Source organism: Herpailurus yagouaroundi, unplaced genomic scaffold, assembly GCF_014898765.1.
Source record: "Herpailurus yagouaroundi ecotype Mexico unplaced genomic scaffold, PumYag 192, whole genome shotgun sequence".
Classification (NCBI taxonomy): domain Eukaryota; kingdom Metazoa; phylum Chordata; class Mammalia; order Carnivora; family Felidae; genus Herpailurus; species Herpailurus yagouaroundi.
This window is the reverse complement of record NW_024412423.1, coordinates 19,081,066-19,103,223: the sequence shown is the minus strand read 5'-3', so window position 1 is coordinate 19,103,223 and position 22,158 is coordinate 19,081,066. Positions and strand designations below refer to the sequence as shown.

The following is a 22,158-nucleotide window of genomic DNA, read 5'->3' as shown; positions in this document are numbered from 1 at the left end:
CATTGTTATTTGGACTGTAAATGGTGCAACTGCTATGGGGAACAGTGTAGAGGTTCCTCAAAAAATTAAAAATAGAACTACCATGTGATTCACCAATCCTACTTGTGGATATTTATCCAAAGTAATTGCAATCAGGATCTTAAAGAGATGTTTGCGCCCCATATCTATTTCAGCATTATTCACAATAGCTAAATGTGGAAACCATCTATGTTTTCATTGATTTATGAATGGATAAAAGAAATATGGTATATGCAGATGATGGAATATTATTCAGCCTTAAAGGGAGGTCCTGCCATATGCAACAACCTGGATGAACCTTAAGAATGCTATGATAAGTAAAATAAGCCAGTAACAGAAAGATAAATACTGTATCATTCCATTTGCATGAGATATCTAAAATAGTCAAATTCATAGAATTAGAGAGTAGAATGTTGGTTGCCCTGGCCTAGAATGAGATAGACATGGGAAGCTGCTATTCAACAGGTATTAAGTATCAGTTTTGTAAGATGAATAGGTTCCAGAGATCTGCTATACAACACTGTGATACACTATACTAAACAATATTGTACACTTACAAATTTGAGAGGGTAGATTGATGTTAAGTGTTCCTACCACAATAAAATTAAAAATTAAAAGCTAAGAAAAGGAACCAAGCAGAAATAGAAACACAAGGAGAAAAAAATATATTGAAAAAATAGTCTCACTGACATAAAATGTATATTGTGTTCATTAAGTAAGAATAGGGTGCTATGAAAAAGGGAATATTCAGATCATGAATGCAATAGCAGAGAGAAATTTAGTAGAAGGATTAGAAATTAGGGTTGAGGAGGAAAAAAAAGGAAAATAAAGATGAAAGGTTGCTACTCAACAGAGATAAGTTAGTGGAGGAGTATATGATATCCAATGTCAAATGAAAGCAGTTTCAGACAAAGATGGTGAAAGAAACAAGAGGAAAATTACCAATGCTATAATGCAAGAACAGTTTCCTAGCGTTAAAGAATATGATTTCTGTGTTAAAAGGGTCACACTGTGCCCACCACAATTGATGAAAAACACCAAGATGAAGCATTGTGAAACTTTAGAACACTAGAGAATGGAATGAAAAGAATGAATTTATAGAACTTGGTAAAGTTTGGGATTAAATAGATGAAAAATACAGAGAAACCTAAACTAACAAAAAAGACTGACTGACTCCAGAGGGCAGAAATGATTGTTATGGTGTACAAGAGTAAATAGCATTTTTATGGCAACTTACTATTATAATGTCTATACCGAATATTGATCTAACTAAATATGTAATATAATATCAGGATAATGGGAAGTGTGGAAAAGGTGGGGACAGGGATGTAAGAGAGAATAACCTCATTCTTGCGTAGTGGGAAGTTAATGGAAAGTTTAAAACTGACATCAAGTAATACTAGCATGTTTAATGGGACGTAGGTATAATTTATACATAAAATATTAAAAGGAACCTCGTAGGTATGCTGTCTGTCTCTTATGTCAATAATGTTTATGGGGCAAAAATCCATGAAAGAAAGTAGATTACAGTACTGAAATAGGCCAAAGAATATTTACTATTCTGATGCCATCAAGACTTGTCTTTTTTCTCTGTCTTACCCAAATCTTTAATTGCCACAGCTTAGTATGGCTGGGGCCTTTGGAGTTGGGGGAGGTAACCTACTACTTGTGTGCTGTTGTTCAAAGTTGTGTGCCATTTCTGCCTGCTGTTTTAGATTGGAAATGTCCCAGGTTGGAAGAACATATGCAATGCAAGAATTCCACTCTTCTGGATACCAGTAAAGCAATAGCAATAGAGAAGGTACCACAGTTTTCAGACCTCTCTGCAATTTTAGGTGAGTTTTCACATTCTTTTTTCTTATGTCACAGAGGAAGACCCTCATCTATATCAGAAAAACAAAGTAATTTTTTGAATGATTTAGAGCTAAGTTTATCAATTAGCATTATCTTTGGCTACAAATAACATAGGGGTCTCCTGTTTTATAACTCTTATTTTGAAGTAATTTTAGACTTGCAAAAAAGTTGCAAAAATAGAGAATTCCCATGTACATCTCACCCAGCTTTCCCTAATGCTGTCTTATATAACATTAGTACAATGATCAGAATCAGAAAATTAACACTGGCATAAAACTACTAATTAAACCTTATTTGCATTTCACCAGTTTTTCCACCAATCTCTTTTCTTGTGTTTCAGGATCAAACATTGCATCTGATTGTTACTTCTTTCTTAGTCTACTATAGTCTGTAACAGTTTCTCAGTCTTTGTTTTTCATAATCTTGGTACTTTTGAAGATTACTCATCAGTTATTTTATAGAACGTCCCTCACTTTTGAATTTGTCTAATGTTTTCTTATGATTAGAATGAGCTTATACAATGTTTTAAAGAACACTGCAGAAATGATGTTATGCCTTTTTCAGTACATTGTATTAAATTCTTGAGGTCAGTATATCATATTACTGGTGATACTAAACTTCATCACTTGATTAAGGTGGTGTCTGTGGTTTTCTGAATAGTGAAGTTACTAGTTTGCCTTTGTGGTTAATAAATATCCAGAGAAGATAGTTTGAGACCCTATAAATCCTGTTTCTCCTCAAATTTTCATTCACTGATATTAGTATTCATCAGAGGAACTTGACTATAACAGTTATTATGCTGGTGTTTGTTTAATGGTGATTTTCTATTTTTTGCTTCCCTGCTACATTCACTAATTGAAATTCTGTAAAAGAATTGTATCTTTTCTGCTGTTTATTTATTCAGTTGGTTATAGCAGTATTAACTCATGAATATTTATTTTATGTGTTAAAATACAATATTTTATTTACTTATTTATATAATTCAAGCATACACAAAGTTATATAGGTTATATATATTTCAGTGCATTTTGTTAATCACTTGGAGTATAGTTAGACTCATTTGCTAGTGTCAGATTCAACTTTTGGTTTTCCATCCTGATTTGTTTCTTTATTTGGGGAGAAGGGGCTATGTGAAGGTATGTGAAACATTGCTATGGTTCTAAGAGTCAAAGCTATAAAATATATATATATTCTCAGGAAAGCATCACTTCTCCTTCCTGCTACCCTGATCCTATTCCCCTCTTCTTTCTACCCCTTTCCCACCCAACCCTTATGGTTTATCTTTCTTGTATTTCTTTTGTATATATTTTCTTATATCCTCTTCTTTATTTCCTTTTTTTTTTTTGAATGTTTCATTTATTTTTGAGAGAGCACAAGCAGGGGAGGGGCAGAGAGAAGTGGGGGACAGAAGATCCAGAGTGGGCTCTGCACTGACAACAGCTAGCCCAATGTAGGGCTTGAACTCACAAAACGTGAGATCATGATCTGAGCCAAAATCTGATATTCACCCAACTGAGCCCCCCAGGTGCCCTATATCCTCTTCTTTCGTGCATGAAGGTTAGCATATTTATATATACTTTTTTATTTTGTTTTTTTCCACATATTAGTATGTATTAGAAATCACTCCAGCTAGTTTTAAGGAGCTCTTCCTCATGTTTTTTCAATAGCTGCATGGTACTCCACTGTATGGATGTATTTTTGTTTATTTAAGCACTCTCCTATGAATTAGATATCTAGGGTTTCCCCCCAGTATTTTGCCACTACAAACAGTGTGTAAATGAATAAACTTATTCCATCAATAATACAAAAATATATTGTAAAGATAGATTTTTAGAAGTAGGATGCTGGGTCATAAGGTAAATGGATATATAGTTTTGTTGCGTATTGCCAGATTTTCCTCCAGAAAGATTATACCAGTTTGCATTCCCATCAACATATTCTCCTATCCTGTTTCCTCATACCCTCACCAACAAAATATATTGTCATATTTAAAAATTTTTGCTACTCTAATAGGTGAGAAATGGTATCTCAGTGTTATTTTAGCTTGCATTTCCCTAACTGTATGTGAGCTTAAATATTTTTCATATGTTTGAAGGCTATTTTTATTTTCTCTGTGTGTGTGTGTGTGTGTGTGTATGTGTGTGTGCATGTATGTGTAGATTTTCTTTTCATGCCTTTTCCCCATTTTTTCACCTGTTTTTTTTATTCTTTACCCTCCATTTCTTTTTTTTTTTAATTTTTTAAATTTTTACTTAGTTTTGAGAGAGAGAGGGACAGAGTGGAAGCTGGGGAGGAACAGAGAGAGAGGGAGACACAAATCCGAAGCAGGCTCCAGGCTCCAAGCTGTCAGCACAGAGCCTGACGTGGGGCTTGAACTCACGAACCGCAAGTTCATGACCTGAGCCAAAGTCGGACGCTTAACCAACTGAGCCACCCAGGTACCCCTACCCTCCATTTCTAAGTACATTAGCTATTAAGAATTTTAGCCTTTTCCTAAATGCTCCAATCAAAAGACATAGGGTGGTAGAGTGGATTAAAAAACAAGACATATCTATATGCTGCCTACCAGAGACTCATCTCAGCCATAACGACACATACAGACTGAAATGAAGGGATGGAAAAACATTTACCATGCTTATGGAAATTAAAAAAAAACTCCAGGGTAGCAACACTTATATCAGACAAAAAGACTTTTTAAAACAAAGACTGTAATAAGAGACAAAGAAAAGCATTGCATATTATAAAGGCATCAACCCAATGAGACAATAACAGTTGTATATATCTATGCACCCAATATTGGAGCACCTAAATACATAAAGCAAATATTTATGGACATAAAGAGAGAAACTGATGGTAATACAATAATAATAGGGGACTTTAACACCCCACTTAGATTAATGGACAGATCATCCAGGTAGCAAATCAATAAGGAAACAGTGTCAGAGTTCCTGGGTAGTTCAGTCGGTTAAGTGTCCGACTTTGGCTCGGGTCATGATCTCATGGTTTGTGTGTTGGAGCCTGGGATTAGGGTCTCTGCTGTCATCACAGAGCCGGCTTTGGATTCTTGGTCTCTCTGTCTCTCTGCCCCTCCCTGACCCTCACATGTTCTCTCTCTCTCTCCCCCTCTCTCCCTCTCCCTCTCTCTCTCTCTCAAAAATAAATAAACATTAAAAAATATATATAAGGAGGGATGCCTGGGTGGCTCATTCAGTTGAGTGTCCAACTTGGGCTGAGGTCATAATCTTGTAGTTCATGAGTTTGGACCCTGTCAGCTGTGCTGACAGCTCAGAGCCTGGATTTTGTTTTGGATTCTGTGTCTCCCTCTCTGTCTGTGCCTTCCCCACTCATGCTCTCTCTCAGAAATAAATTTGAAAAAAAATTGAAAAAAATATATATATAAGGAAACAGTGTCTTTGAATGACACATTACCCCAGATGGTATGACAGATATATACAAAACATTTCATCCAAACAACAGAATGTACATTCTTTTCAAGGGCATGTGGAAAATTCTTTAGAATAGATTAAATGTTAGGCCAGAAAGCAAGTCTGAATAAATTTAAGAAGATTGAATTTATACCATGCATCTTTTCTTCCCACAGCAGTATAAAACTGGAAGTGAATCATAGGAAAAAAAACTGGAAAAAAGCACAAGCATGTGGAGGCTAAACAACATAATACGAAACAACTAATGGGTCAACATATAAATCAAAGGGGAAATCAAAAATTACATGGAGACACAAGAAAATGAAAATGTAATGGTCCAAAACATTTAAGACACATAAAAAGCAATTCTAAGAGAGAAATATATAATGATACAGGCCTACCTGAAGAAACAAGAAAAAGCTCAAATAAATTATCTATTTATTTATAATTATATATCTGTTTATAAACCGGGGCACTTGGGTAGCTCAGTTGAGCATCCAACTCTTGATTTCAGCTCAGGTCACAATCTCCTGGTTCATGGGGTTGAGTCCTGCATGGGCCTCTGCACTGACAGCACAGAGGCTGCTTGGGATTCTCTCTATCATTCTCTTTCTACCCCTCCCCCACTTGTGTGTGCTTGCTCGATCTCCCTCTCTTTCTCTCTCTCTCAAAATAAATAAACATTAAAAAAAATATCTAACCTTAAACCGAAAAGAAATAGAAAAAAGAAAGCCAATGTGAGTAGAAAGAAGGAAATAATAAAGTTTAGAGCAGAAATAAATGACGTAGAGACTAAAACAAAAACCAAAACCAATAGAACAGTTCAACAAAAGCAGGAGCTGGTTCTTTGAAAACAAAATTGATAAGTCCTTAGGCAGACTCTTCAAGACAAAAAGATAAATGACCCAAATAAGTAAAACCAGAAATGAAAGAGGACAAGTAACAACTGACACCACATAAATATAAGATTGTAAGAGTAGTTTGAAAAATTATATGCCAAAAAATTGGACATCCTAGAAGAAATGGATAAATTTCTAGAAACACACAATCTAACAGACTGAATCAGGAAGAAATAGAAAATCTTAAAGAAACCATTAGTAATAACAAAATTGAATTAGTACACAAAAGACTACCAAAAAATAAAAGTCTAGGACTAGATGGATTCACAGGTGAATTCTAAAAAATATTTAAAGAAGAGCTAATGCTTATTCTTCTCAAACAATTCCAAAAAAATAGGAGAGAGAGGAAGGAAAGCTTCGAAACTCATTCCATAAGGCCAGCATTACCATGATACCAAAGCCAGACAAATACACCAATAGAGAGAGACAGAGAGAGAGAGAGAGAGAGAGAGAGAAAAGAAAACTACAGTTCAAAATCCCTGATGAACATAGATTTAAAAATCCTCAATAAAATATTATCAAACCACATTCAACAACACATTAAAAGGATCATTCACCACTACCAAGTGGTATTTATTCTGGGGATGCAAGGATGGTTCAATATCACAATCAACATGGTACTCCACATCAACAAAATGAAGGATAAAAATCATGATTATCTCAGTAGATGCAGAAAAAGCATTTGACAAAATTTAACATCCATTCATGATTAAAAAAAAAAAAAAACTTTCCCTAATGTGACTTTAGAGAGAACATACCTCAACATAATAAAGGCCATCTATGAAAGAAAAAAAAAGCACAGTTAATATCATACTCTATGGTTAAAACCTGAGAGCTTTTCCTCTAAGATCAGGAACAAGATAAGGATGTCCTGTCTTACTACTTTTAACACTACAGCATAGTGCTAGACATTCTAGCCACAGCAGTCAGACAAGAAAAAGAAATGAGACATCCATATTGATAAGGAAGAAATTAAGCTATCATTGTTTGCAGATGACATGATACTGTACACAGAAGACCCTAAAGACTTTACCAAAAAACAATTAGAAGTAATAAATAAACTCAGTAAAGTTTTAGGATACAAAATTACTATCCAGAAATTGATAGCATTTGTGTGCACTGATAACAAAGTAGCTGAAAGAGAAATTAAGAAAACAACTCCATGTGTAATTGCACAAAAAATAATAAAATACCTAGGAATAAAGTTAACCAGGGGGGTGAAAGACCTGTATTCTGAGGACTGTAAAACACTGATGAAAGAAATTGAGAGAAATGAGAAGGTATTTCGTGCTCATGAATTGGAAGAATTAATATTGTTAAGATGTCCATACTACCCCAAACAATTTGAAGATTCAGTGCAATCCCTATCAAAATTCCAATAGCATTTTTCACAGAATTAGAACAAATAAGTCTAAAATTTGTTTGGAACCACAGAAGAGCCCAAATATCCAAAGCAATATTGAGAAATAGTAAAGCTGGAGATGTCACACTTCCAGATGTCAAGATATATTACAAGCTGTAGCCAAAATAGCATGGTTCTGGCACAAAAATAAACACATAGATCAATGGAACAGAATAGAGAGCCGGAAATAAACCCATGCTTATATGGTCAATTAATCTGTGACAAAGAATGCAAGAAGATACAATGGGGAAAAGACTGCCTCTTCAATAAATGGTACTGGGAAAATTGGATAGCTACATGCAAAAAAATGAAAGTGGACCACTTTCTTATACCATACACAAACTCAAAATGGATTAAAGGCCTAAATGTGAGGCCTGAAATCATAAAAATCCTATGAGAGAACATAGGCAGTACTTTTTATTACATCAGCCATAATGACATTTTTTTTCTAGATATGTCTCTGTATGGCTTCAGCTCTGGTCACGATCTCACGGCTTTGTGGGTTCGAGCCCTGCATCCGGCTCTGCACTGGTGGTGCAGAGCCTGCTTGGGATTCTCTGTCTCTCCTTCTCCCTCTGCCCCTCCCCTATTTGAACTGTCTCTCTCAAATAAATAAAAACTTAAAAAAAGAAACTTTAAAAAAATGGGCAGAGTACCTGAATAGACATGTTTCCAAAGAAGACATGCAGATGGCCAACAGCCATGAAAAGATGCTTCCATCATTAATCACCAGGAAACTGCAAATCAAAACCACAATGAGATACCACCTCACACCTGTCAGAATGGCTAAAATAAAAAGACAAGAAAAAGGAAGTGTTGATAAGGATGTGGAGAAAAAGGAACCCTCATGCACTGTTGGTAGGAATGTGAATTGGCACAGCCACTGTGGAAAACAGTATGGATGTTCCTCAAAACATTAAAAGTCAAAATACTATATGATTCAGTAATCCCGCTACTGGATATTTACCCAAAGAAAACAAAAACACTAATTTGAAAATTTATTGTAGTATTATTTGTAATAGCCAAGGTATGGAAGTGGTCTAAATGTACACTGATGAACAAATGGATGAGGAAGATATGGTACACACACACACACACACACACACACGCGCACGCACACTATTACACAGCCATAAAAGGTTAAGATCTTGCCATTTGCAACTACATGAATGCACCTAGAGGGCATTATGGTAAGTGAAATAAGTGAGGATGAGAAAGACAAATACCTTATGATTTCACATGTGTGGAATCTAAAAAACAAAACAAATTAAAAAACAAAAAACAGAATCAGACCTGTAAATACAGAGAACAAACTAATGGTTCCCACAGGGAAGGGGAATGGGAGTGTGGGAAAAATGGGTTAAGGGGAGAGGGGATGAGAGACTTGGAGTTTTGGAATGAATAAGTCACAGGAATAAAAGTCACAGCATAGGGAATGTAGTCTGTGGTATTATAATAGCATCATATGGTGACAAGTTAGCTACACTTGTGGTGAGCATAATATAATATTTAGAGAAGTTAATTAATTAGGTAGTACACATGAAACTAATACAGTGTGTTTCATCTATACCTAAAAAAAAATTTTGTAAAGAATATTAAGGGCTCCTGGGTAGGTCAGTTGGTTAAGCATCCAACTTCAGCTCAGGTCATGATCTCACGGTTCATGGGTTCAAGCCCCACATCAGGCTTTGTGCTGACAGCTCAGAACCTGAAGCCTACTTCGGATTCTGTGTCTCCCTCTCTCTCTGCCCCTCCCCCCACTTATGCTCTGTCTCTCAAAAATAAATAAACATTGGGAAAAAAAAGAATATTAGTCTTTTGTCTGTGGCTTATATTGTGAATATTTCCCCAAGTTCGTCAGTTGTCTTTTTGTGTATGTTGTTTTTGTCGTGCAAAAAAGGCTTGTTTATACAGATTTACTTCTCTTCCCAGGCCAGAGTTAGTGTAGCATCTCACTAATAGCATTAAGATCTTATACTCTTTCTGTCTTTCTACTACCAAGTGTGTTGGCTTGTTACCCCATAGTTGTAGGATGGTTGCTAAGCCTTTAGGCATCACAACAGTGTTCCAGGGAAAAAGAATTAGAAAAGGCAGTACTAGCCACATACATCTCTTTTTATCAGAAAAGCAAAAGCTTTCCAATTAATTCCCCAGCAGACTAGGTCTATTGGCCAGGACTGAGTCCTGTATCTCCTGACTACTTGGAAGTCTTCTTTGATAAAGTTTATAAAAACCCAAGTATTTTATTCTTCTAGCCTCTATAGTGGTAGAAAGGGGAAAATGTATAAGAATAGAGAGGGGGAATAGCAATGGATGTTGTCAGCTCATCTATCAGAGCCTCACAAAAAGGAGGGATAAATAATGTCAAAGAATTAAGCATTGGTTATGGGGTCCCTTATGGGAGAGTTGGTATCTATCTGGATGGCAGTATTTCTGACAGTTTGAAAACCTTGTGTTATGTTTACTTTGGCAACTCCTTTGCTGATAATGAAGTGCCCAAAGAAGCAGCCTGTCTCTTTAACAAATGTTTCAGTTAACTTCTTTGTCCACTTGTAAGTGATGACAAAAAAGAAAAAGAAGAAAAGAAAGAAAAAAATTAAAAAAAAATCAATCCTACCTCAAACTTTATTAGGTTAAAAAATGAAATTATTACCACATATACCTGAAAAATCTAGCAGTATATCATATGCAATTACAACTTGATCCAGGATTTCTTTTTTTAAAAAAAAAATTATTTTTAATGCTTTTATTTTTTTTTTTGAGAGAGAGAGACAGAGTGCCAGCAGGGGAGGGGCAGAGAGAGAGGGAGACACAGAATCTGAAGCAGGCTCCAGGCCCTGAGTTGTCAGCACAGAGCCTGACATGGGACTCAAACCCACAAACTGTGATTTGACCTGAGACAAAGTTGGATGATTAACCAACTGAACCACCCAGGAACCCTAATTCAGGCTTTCAAATGGTATCAGTAGGACCCAATTCCTTTCCATCTCTCAGCTCACGGCACTAATGTGCAAACTGAACTCTCAGCTAACCTCCCTTCATATAGTAGCTCTTGTTAGGTCCAGGCCTATATACTCACAGCCTCAAATCCAGTGAACAAAAGTGCTTCTCTTTCCCAGTGATTTGAACAAAAGTCCTGGTCTTATACCTTGGCTTAAATTATTTCATATGCTTATCCTTGAACAGTCACTTTGGGCAGAGAGATGCAGGGCTCCCATTGTACTGAGTCACAGGCCCTGTCTTGATTATCACAAGGAAAAGCAAGAGACTATCATCAGCAAAAGCAGAAAGTAGATGCTGTTCACTGTAGTCCTTTATATTTTGGGAACCTCCCTTTCAGAGAGATACTTCTAAATGATTAGTAGGCATCATTCACTTCACTTTTACTAAACTGTAAAACTCTAATTAAATGTAAGCAGAGTTCTGCAGCTTATTAGGGTCATGTTCTTCAGAAGACTACTCCCACAGTTCTTTATATACCTAGTAATATAGAGTGCCTAGACAGCAAAATATTGACTGGTAGGCATTGTCTTGACTAATAAGTCTACTAATATGTGTATCTATATTTGTACTGGATTAAGAACCATGATATCTGAGTTTAAGTTCCAGGTAGGCAGCTGTTAGTTTTATCACTTGACCAGTTATTTTGTATATGTATTGTGGGAATAGTAAATTGTTATATTTACCTTGTGGGACTGTTGTAAGAATCAAGTAGATAAAAGATTGGAAAGGACTTCAAAAATTATAACTAACTATCCAAATACAGGCAGATGGATTCCTGCATCTCATAAAATTTCCTAACAATTTTGTTTTATTTTGGTATTTTGAAAATACTTCTACATAATTTAAGTGGCAGATAAAAACAATACAAAATAATAAAATTATAAAAATAAACTGCACTATCACCATATATTTTAGAGAAAATATTTACTTTTAGCTAGAGTAATTTTGGCCTCTGGTCTGTGCTTGAATTATATTTCTAATAGATTGGTGTTTTGTTTTGTTTTTTTCCTTTCCTAGGTCCCTCTTCAGAAGACTATCAGAAATGCCATAGAGAAATGTAAGAACTAATATTTTATTTTAAAGTTGTTGAGCTTTTGAAAACCCTGTGTTATAATAGTTATATAGCTGGAATGATTGTTAGCCCACAAATTTAGGTATTCATTTATTCAGTGTTTGTTGAGGAATCATTATGTGCCAGAAGTATTCTTACAGGTAGAGATACATTGTAATTAATGAAATAGATTAAAAACAAAATCTCTGCCCTCAAGTCCACATTCTACTTGGATGAGATAGACAATAAATGAATGAACAAATTCATTCTGTTCTATATGGTAGTGAATGCTATGGATAAAAAGCAAGATGGGGGCTAGAGAGTATTGGAAGGAAGGTTCACTATTTTAAGTAGTGTGGTCAGAGAAGTCATAAATGAAATTTGAGCAAAGACATAAAGAAGGAAACAGAGAAAGACATGTAATTCACAGGAGAATAGAGGATTCCAGGTGGAGGGAATAGCTGAAGCAAGGTTCTGAGCCAAGAAGGCCTGGGCTCCTAGGATGGAGTGTGGGAGAAGGAAAAAGAAGATGAAATGAGAGAAAAAGCCATATCATATAAGGCATGGTAGCTGAATGTAAGTGGATTGGAAAGCCTTTGAAAGGGTTAGAAGGGTAACATGATATAGCTTATGTTTTAAAAGAATCACCCTGGCTACTGTGTTGTGAATAGACTATGAAGAGACAGTTATACTTATAGTGAGATATAGTTAGGAGATTATTGTCCTAATCTAGGCAAGAGATATCGGACCAGAGTGGTAAGAGTATAGGTAAGAACTAGCTTTTGGAACCAAATCCAAAGGATTTTGGATATATTTTGAAAGCAGAACTAACAGGGTGGTCTGTTATTCATTGATGGAATGAATGGTGGAGTATGAAAGTAGTCAAGGCTGACTCCGCACTTTTGGCTTAAGCAGCTAGAAGAAGGGAGAGACTGAGGAGAAACATTCCTGAGCAAAGATCAAGAGCTTGGTTTGCGGCATGTAGACTGAGGGTAGGGTGTGTGTGAGAGCGACAGTATCTAAATTCAAGGAGGTGGTCACAGTCTGGGGCTGGTGTCATTTCTAAAATAGAAAAGGACATTAATTTTTAAGAAGTATTATCTTTCCTGTTACTTGAGATTCTTACCTCAAAAATCCTAGGAAACAAGATTGCCATTCTGTTTTGCATAAATGAGGGAACCAAGAATCAGGACAGGTTAAGTAACTTTTCCAAGGCCAGTAGCAAAACTGGCCTTTAAACTCAGGTCTTTCTTATTCTAAACATTCTACCTTGTCCTCCATATGTATTGTCTCACACTGAAAAGTATATAAATGTATTACCTTTTATTAAACTATTTGTTCATATAGATATGGTAACATTTTCTTAACCAGTGGTGTTCTTTCTACAGATATTTTATAGTATATAAATGTTATTATTGTAGGGACGCCTGGGTGGCTCAGTCATTTGAGCGTCCTGACTTCGGCTCAGGTCATGATCTCACAGCTTGTGAGTTCAAGCCCTGCATCGGGCTCTGTGCTGACAGCTCAGAGCCTAGAACCTGCTTCGGATTCTGTGTCTCCCTCTCTCTCTGCCCCTAACCCACATGCATTCTGTCTCTGTCTCTCTCAAAAATAAATAAACATTTAAAAAAAATTTAATGTTATTATTGTAAAGATTATTTGAGGATTCTCTACAGTTACTGAAAAATTGAGACTAATCATTAATTTGTTCCTATTATAGAGTGATGACATTAACCGACCAAAATATTTCTCAGAAACCAAAGAGTACTTTGCATTCAGAATCAGGTAATAAACAGTGAAACTAATCATTTTCATAATTCTGTATTCCTTTATTTTTGTGATAATGCAGTATATTTTTAGAAAATTGGTAGCCCAGGAAACTGAGTGCTTTTTAGCTTGGTTATATTTTAAAAAATGAAGATCTGTGAAGTTAGAAAGATATGTGTGTCTTTACCTATCACTAAAATACCCATTATTAATTCATTTCATAAACATTTACTGAGTATATACTCTGTATTAGGTGTTGCTATATATACCAGTAAAGAGTAGTATTAAATCCTTGCCTCCTAAGTTTCAGTCATGGGAGAGGAAGATAATCAGTAAACATTTATATTGCAATTATGTGTGATGATTGAAAATAAAAGGATAAACACAGTGTCTTGCATTATAGGCACTCTATAATTTAGTCTATAATTTGAATAAACTTAGACATTTCCAACCTTATTAATTCATGCTGTATCTCAGATTTCCATTTTTATTTCCTGAATCAAGTTTTACAGCATTTATTTGTGGGTAAACAAAGAATTGCTGGTTTTACTCTTAATAGGCAAGTTTGTATGAACTAAAAGAAAAAAACAGTTTTTTGCATCATTTTCACTTTGAGAAATACTGCTACTGAGTATTTTCTAAATGTCAAGTATTATGTTAGGATTTCTGGGTATAAAAATGATGAAAATAGTTGCTCTTTTAAAGGAAATTAATCAAGTGATAAAAAATAAACTTGTAAAAGCACCCATCTTTCAAAGGAATAGCATCTACTATGCTGGAGGGTGAGAATTAGAAGAGGAATTTTTGTATAAATCTAAGAGTAAGGGAGCTTGTGAACAAGAGAAGAGAGGCTATCAAAGTGAAAGTAGTAAGGATTCCAAAAGCAATCATGATTTTACTTAGGTCTTGCCCAATAAAAAGTTTTCTTTGGCTGTGGAAAATACTATTTATAAAGCCTGATAGTGAGTCAGAACAGTGATTCTGGAATTATGTATGCTTTTGTATTCTTACTTCTATGTGGTTGATTAACTTGAAATTTAAAATTAAATGACATCTTACTCAAGAATTACTTTTTACTTCCTTAGTTCAACAAATCCAACTGTCTTCCTATGTCACGTTCTTTATTAAGTGTTAGAAACTTGTCTAGTCATAGAGACAAACATAAACAGGTAACTACTTCCCAGGTAACTCCTGCACAGTCTCCTTTGCAATCTAATCTGCCACTATTAGTCATTAAATGTGGAAGTTCTTCAAGGCCAGTTCCTAGATTTTAATCTTCTTAAAATTTACCCCTAATATGTACAGGTGTTCTATAAAAAGCAGGTCTCCAAGTTTTCTCTCAATCTAGAATTTCTTCTGAGAATAAGACCCTTATATGTAGCTGCCTTCTGGACATTTCCCCTTCGATGTTTCAGAGATAACTTATCACACCATTCATTAATTCCATTCATTCAACAAATATTCTTTAATCACCTACATTGTGACACAAAGTTTCTTAGCTGCTGGGGAACATGACAGAGTCCTTGCCCTAACAGAGCTGCTATAGTGGAGGAAGAAAGATAATAAACAGATAAACAAATGAATATACATCAATATTAGAATAAAAATAAAGCAGGGTAAAAACAGGGTATGAGTAGGGATGCTATTTTATGATTTTTTTTAAGTTTATTTATTTATTTTGAGAGAGAGTGTGTGAGCAGGGGAGAGGCAGAGAGAGAAGGAGAGAGAGAATCCCAAGCAGGCTCCATCCTATCCGTGCACATCCAGACATGGGGCTTGATCCCATGAACCACAAGATCATGACCTGAGCCAAGATCAAGAGTTGGACCCTCGAGGATATAGGGGAAGATGGCGGCGTAGGAGGACGCTGGGCTCACCGCGCATCCTGCTGATCACTTAGATTCCACCTACACCTGCCTAAATAACCCAGAAAACCACCAGAGGATTAGCAGAACGGAGTTGCCGGAGCCAAGCGCAGACGAGAGGCCCACGGAAGAGGGTAGGAAGGGCGGCGAGGCGGTGCGCGCTCCACGGACTGGCGGGAGGGAGTCGGGGCGGAGGGGCGGCTCGCCGGCCAAGCAGAGCCCCCGAGTCTGGCTTGCAAAAAGCGGAGGGGCCTGACAGACTGTGTTCCCACAGCAAGTGCGACTTAGCGGCTGGGAGGTCATAAGTTAACAGCTCTGCTCAGAAAGCGGGAAGGCTGGAGGACAAAGGGAAGGAGAGCTGCTGAGCCCCCGGACGACAGAGCTCAGTTTGGTGGGGAACAAAGGCGCTCACCAGCACCATCTTTCCCGCCCATCCCCCAGCCAAAATCCCAAAGAGAACCAGTTCCTGCCAGGGAACTTGCTCGCTCCGCGCAAACACCCAACTCTGCGCTTCTGCGGAGCCAAACCTCCAGCAGCGGATCTGACTCCCTCCTGCTGCCACAGGGCCCCTCCTGAAGTGGATCACCTAAGGAGAAGCAAGCTAAGCCTGCCCCTCCTGCCCCTGTGCACCTTGCCTACCCACCCCAGCTAAGACGCCAGATCCCTAGCATCACAAGCCTGGCAGTGTGCAAGTAGCCCAGACAGGCCACCCCACCCCACAGTGAATCCCGCCCCTAGGAGAGGGGAAGAGAAGGCCCACACCAGTCCGACTGTGGACACAGTGGTGGGCTGGGGGCAGACATCAGGTCTGACTGCGGCTCTGCCCACCAACTCCAGTTATACACCACAGCACAGGGGAAGTGCCTGCAGGTCCTCACCATGCCAGGGACTATCCAAAATGACCAAGCGGAAGAATTCCCCTCAGAAGAATCTCCAGGAAATAACAACAGCTAATGAGCTGATCAAAAAGGATTTAAATAATATAACAGAGAGTGAATTTAGAATAATAGTCATAAAATTAATCGCTGGGCTTGAAAACAGTATAGCTGACAGCAGAGAATCTCTTGCTACAGAGATCAAGGGACTAAGGAACAGTCACGAGGAGCTGAAAAACGCTTTAGACGAAATGCATAACAAAATGGAAACCACCACGGCTCGGATTGAAGAGGCAGAGGAGAGAATAGGTGAACTAGAAGATAAAGTTATGGAAAAAGAGGAAGCTGAGAAAAAGAGAGATAAAAAAATCCAGGAGTATGAGGGGAAAATTAGAGAACTAAGTGATACACTAAAAAGAAATAATATACGCATAATTGGTATTCCAGAGGAGGAAGAGAGAGGGAAAGGTGCTGAAGGGGTACTTGAAGAAATAATAGCTGAGAACTTCCCTGAACTGGGGAAGGAAAAAGGCATTGAAATCCAAGAGGCACAGAGAACTCCCTTCAGACGTAACTTGAATCGATCTTCTGCACGACATATCATAGTGAAACTGGCAAAATACAAGGATAAAGAGAAAATTCTGAAAGCAGCAAGGGGGAAACGTGCCCTCACATATAAAGGGAGACCTATAAGACTCGTGACTGATCTTTCTTTTGAAACTTGGCAGGCCAGAAAGAATTGGCACGAGATTTTCAGTGTGCTAGACAGAAAAAATATGCAGCCGAGAATCCTTTATCCAGCAAGTCTGTCATTTAGTATAGAAGGAGAGATAAAGGTCTTCCCAAACAAACAAAAACTGAAGGAATTCGTCACCACTAAACCAGCCCTACAAGAGATCCTAAGGGGGACCCTGTGAGACAAAGTACCAGAGACATCACTACAAGCATAAAACATACAGACATCACAATGACTCTAAACCCATATCTTTCTATAATAACACTGAATGTAAATGGATTAAGTGCGCCAACCAAAAGACATAGGGTATCAGAATGGATAAAAAAACAAGACCCATTTATATGCTGTCTACAAGAGACTCATTTTAGACCTGAGGACACCTTTAGATTGAGAGTGAGGGGATGGAGAACTATTTATCATGCTACTGGAAGCCAAAAGAAAGCTGGAGTAGCCATACTTATATCAGACAAACTAGACTTTAAATTAAAGGCTGTAACAAGAGATGAAGAAGGACATTATATAATAGTGACAGGGTCTATCCATCAGGAAGAGCTAACAATTATAAATGTCTATGCGCCGAATACCGGAGCGCCCAAATATATAAAACAATTACTCATAAACATAAGCAACCTTATCGATAAGAATGTGGTAATTGCAGGGGACTTTAACACCCCACTTACAGAGATGGATAGATCATCTAGACACACGGTCAATAAAGAAACAAGGGCCCTGAATGAGACATTGGATCAGATGGACTTGACAGATATATTTAGAACTCTGCATCCCAAAGCAACAGAATATACTTTCTTCTCGAGTGCACATGGAACATTCTCCAAGATAGATCATATACTGGGTCACAAAACAGCCCTTCATAAGTTTACAAGAATTGAAATCATACCATGCATACTTTCAGACCACAATGCTATGAAGCTTGAAATCAACCACAGAAAAAAGTCTGGAAAACCTCCAAAAGCATGGAGGTTAAAGAACACCCTACTAATGAATGAGTGGGTCAACCAGGCAATTAGAGAAGAAATTTAAAAATATATGGAAACAAACGAAAATGAAAATACAACAATCCAAACGCTTTGGGACGCAGCGAAGGCAGTCCTGAGAGGAAAATACATTGCAATCCAGGCCTATCTCAAGAAACAAGAAAAATCCCAAATACAAAATCTAACAGCACACCTAAAGGAAATAGAAGCAGAACAGCAAAGGTAGCCTAAACCCAGCAGAAGAAGAGAAATAATAAAGATCAGAGCAGAAATAAACAATATAGAATCTAAAAAAACTGTAGAGCAGATCAACGAAACCAAGAGTTGGTTTTTTGAAAAAATAAACAAAATTGACAAACCTCTAGCCAGGCTTCTCAAAAAGAAAAGGGAGATGACTCAAATAGATAAAATCATGAATGAAAATGGACTTATTACAACCAATCCCTCAGAGATACAATCAATTATCAGGGAATACTAGGAAAAATTATATTCCAACAAACTGGACAACCTGGAAGAAATGGACAAATTCCTGAACACCCACACTCTTCCAAAACTCAATCAGGAGGAAATAGAAAGCTTGAACAGACCCATCACCAGCGAAGAAATTGAATCGGTTATCAAAAATCTCCCAACAAATAAGAGTCCAGGACCAGATGGCTTCCCAGGGGAGTTCTACCAGACGTTTAAAGCAGAGATAATACCTATCCTTCTCAAGTTATTCCAAGAAATAGAAAGGGAAGGAAAACTACCAGACTCATTCTATGAAGCCAGTATTACTTTGATTCCTAAACCAGACAGAGACCCAGTAAAAAAAGAGAACTACAGGCCAATATCCCTGATGAATATGGATGCCAAAATTCTCAATAAGATACTAGCAAATCGAATTCAACAGCATATAAAAAGAATTATTCACCATGATCAAGTGGGATTCATTCCTGGGATGCAGGGCTGGTTCAACATTCGCAAATCAATCAACGTGATACATCACATTAACAAAAAAAAAGAGAAGAACCATATGATCCTGTCAATCGATGCAGAAAAGGCCTTTGACAAAATCCAGCACCCTTTCTTAATAAAAACCCTTGAGAAAGTCGGGATAGAAGAAACATACTTACAGATCATAAAAGCCATTTATGAAAAGCCCACAGCTAACATCATCCTCAATGGGGAAAAACTGAGAGCTTTTTCCCTGAGATCAGGAACACGACAGGGATGCCCACTCTCACCGCTTTTGTTTAACATAGTGCTGGAAGTTCTAGCATCAGCAATCAGACAACAAAAGGAAATCAAAGGCATCCAAATTGGCAAAGGTGAAGTCAAGCTTTCGCTTTTTGCAGATGACATGATATTATACATGGAAAATCCGATAGACTCCACCAAAAGTCTGCTAGAACTGATACATGAATTCAGCAAAGTTGCAGGATACAAAATCAATGTACAGAAATCAGTTGCATTCTTATACACTAACAATGAAGCAACAGAAAGACAAATAAAGAAACTGATCCCATTCACAATTGCACCAAGAAGCATAAAATACCTAGGAATAAATCTAACCAAAGATATAAAGGATCTGTATGCTGAAAACTATAGAAAGCTTATGAAGGTAATTGAAGAAGATTTAAAGAAATGGAAAGACATTCCCTGCTCATGGATTGGAAGAATAAATATTGTCAAAATGTCAATACTACCCAAAGCTATCTACACATTCAATGCAATCCCAATCAAAATTGCACCAGCATTCTTCTTGAAACTAGAACAAGCAATCCTAAAATTCATATGGAACCACCAAAGGCCCCGAATAGCCAAAGTAATTTTGAAGAAGACCAAAGCAGGAGGCATCACAATCCCAGACTTTAGCCTCTACTACAAAGCTGTCATCATCAAGACAGCATGGTATTGGCACAAAAACAGACACATAGACCAATGGAATAGGATAGAAACCCCAGAACTAGACCCACAAACGTATGGCCAACTTATCTTTGACAAAGCAGGAAAGAACATCCAATGGAAAAAAGACAGTCTCTTTAACAAATGGTGCTGGGAGAACTGGACAGCAACATGCAGAAGGTTGAAACTAGACCACTTCCTCACACCATTCACAAAAATAAACTCAAAATGGATAAAGGACCTGAATGTGAGACAGGAAACCATCAAAACCCTAGAGGAGAAAGCAGGAAAAGACCTCTCTGACCTCAGCCGTAGCAATCTCTTACTCGACACATCCCCAAAGGCAAGGGAATTAAAAGCAAAAGTGAATTACTGGGACCTTATGAAGATCAAAAGCTTCTGCACAGCAAAGGAAACAACCAACAAAACTAAAAGGCAACCAACGGAATGGGAAAAGATATTTGCAAATGACATATCAGACAAAGGGCTAGTATCCAAAATCTATAAAGAGCTCACCAAACTCCACACCCGAAAAACAAATAACCCAGTGAAGAAATGGGCAGAAAACATGAATAGACACTTCTCTAAAGAAGACATCCGGATGGCCAACAGGCACATGAAAAGATGTTCAGCGTCGCTCCTTATCAGGGAAATACAAATCAAAACCACACTCAGGTATCACCTCACGCCAGTCAGAGTGGCCAAAATGAACAAATCAGGAGACTCTAGATGCTGGAGAGGATGTGGAGAAACGGGAACCCTCTTGCACTGTTGGTGGGAATGCAAATTGGTGCAGCCGCTCTGGAAAGCAGTGTGGAGGTTCCTCAGAAAATTAAAAATAGACCTACCCTATGACCCAGCCATAGCACTGCTAGGAATTTATCCAAGGGACACAGGAGTACTGATGCATAGGGGCACTTGTACCCCAATGTTCATAGCAGCACTCTCCACAATAGCCAAATTATGGAAAGAGCCTAAATGTCCATCAACTGATGAATGGATAAAGAAATTGTGGTTTATATACACTATGGAATACTACGTGGCAATGAGAAAAAATGAAATATGGCCTTTTGTAGCAACGTGGATGGAACTGGAGAGTGTGATGCTAAGTGAAATAAGCCATACAGAGAAAGACAGATACCATATGGTTTCACTCTTATGTGGATCCTGAGAAACTTAACAGGAACCCATGGGGGAGGGGAAGGAAAAAAAAAAGAGGTTAGAGTGGGAGAGAGTCAAAGCATAAGAGACTGTTGAGAACTGAGAGCAAACCGAGGGTTGATGGGGGGTGGGAGGGAGGAGAGGGTGGGTGATGGGTATTGAGGAGGGCACCTTTTGGGATGAGCACTGGGTGTTGTATGGAAACCAATTTGACAATAAATTTCATATATAAATAAAAAAAATAAAAAAAAAAAAGAGTTGGACGCTCAACCACCTGAGCCACCCAGGCGCCCCAAGGGATACTATTTTATTGTATTTTTAAATTTTATTTAATTTTTTTATTTTTTTATATAATTTATTGTCAAGTTAGCTAACATACAGTGTATATGGTGTGCCCTTGGCTTTGGGAGTAGTTACTGTGACTCATCACTTACATAAAACACCTAGTGCTTACCCCATTAAGTGCCCTCCTCACTGCCCATCACTCATTTTCCCCGCCCCCACCCCCTTCCACCCTCAGTTTGTTCTCTGTATTTAAAAGTCTCTAGATAAGCATCTCTGAGGAGATGATATTTGTACAGAGCTTGAATGTGGGTCATGTGAAAATCTGTGATAGAGTATGCTGGCAAAGGGAACAACAAGAGAAAAGGTCCTAAGATGGGAATGAGCGCAGCACGTTTGAAGAAGAGAAAAGAGGTTTGTATGACTGGAGCAAAATGAGTTTAAAAAAAATGAATGACTGCAGTTGTGTTGAGGGCTAGTCAAGTGGTATAATGTAGAGTCTCCTATGCCATCGTAAGGAGTAAGAATTCTCTTCTAAATGTGCTGAGAAGTGGGATGATGTGATTGGATACATATTTTTTTATAATTTTTAAATGTTTTTATTTATTTTTGAGAGACAGAGAGAGACAGAGCATGAGTGGGGGAGGGACAGAGAAAGAGGGAGACACAGAATGTGAAGCAGGCTCCAGGTTCTGAGCTGTCAGCACAGAGCCCAACATAGGGCTTGAACTCAAGAACTGTGAGATCATGACCTGAGCTGAAGTCAGACACTTAACTGACTGAGCCACCCAGGCGCCCCTTGGATACATATTTTAGAATAATCACTCTGGCTGCTATGTGGAGATAGACTAAGAAGGCAAAGAGACCCTGTTAAACTATTGTAGTGGTCAGGTAATGGTATGAGACTAACGTGGTAGCAGTGGTCTGATTTGTAATAT

The 22,158-nt window shown here is 37.7% G+C and overlaps 1 protein-coding gene across 3 annotated transcripts in view; it reads left to right on the top strand.

The window, feature by feature from the left end:
* The window catches only part of MEIKIN (meiotic kinetochore factor), an 84,228-nt gene that overhangs the window by 13,533 nt on the left and 48,537 nt on the right, over window positions 1–22,158 (top strand). For all 3 annotated transcript variants that reach the window (XM_040444409.1, XM_040444408.1, XM_040444407.1), the window contains 3 exons: window positions 1,734–1,853; window positions 11,619–11,658; window positions 13,373–13,437. In XM_040444409.1, the coding sequence (XP_040300343.1) occupies window positions 1,734–1,853; window positions 11,619–11,658; window positions 13,373–13,437 (225 nt within the window). The remainder of the gene's footprint in view (window positions 1–1,733; window positions 1,854–11,618; window positions 11,659–13,372; window positions 13,438–22,158) is intronic.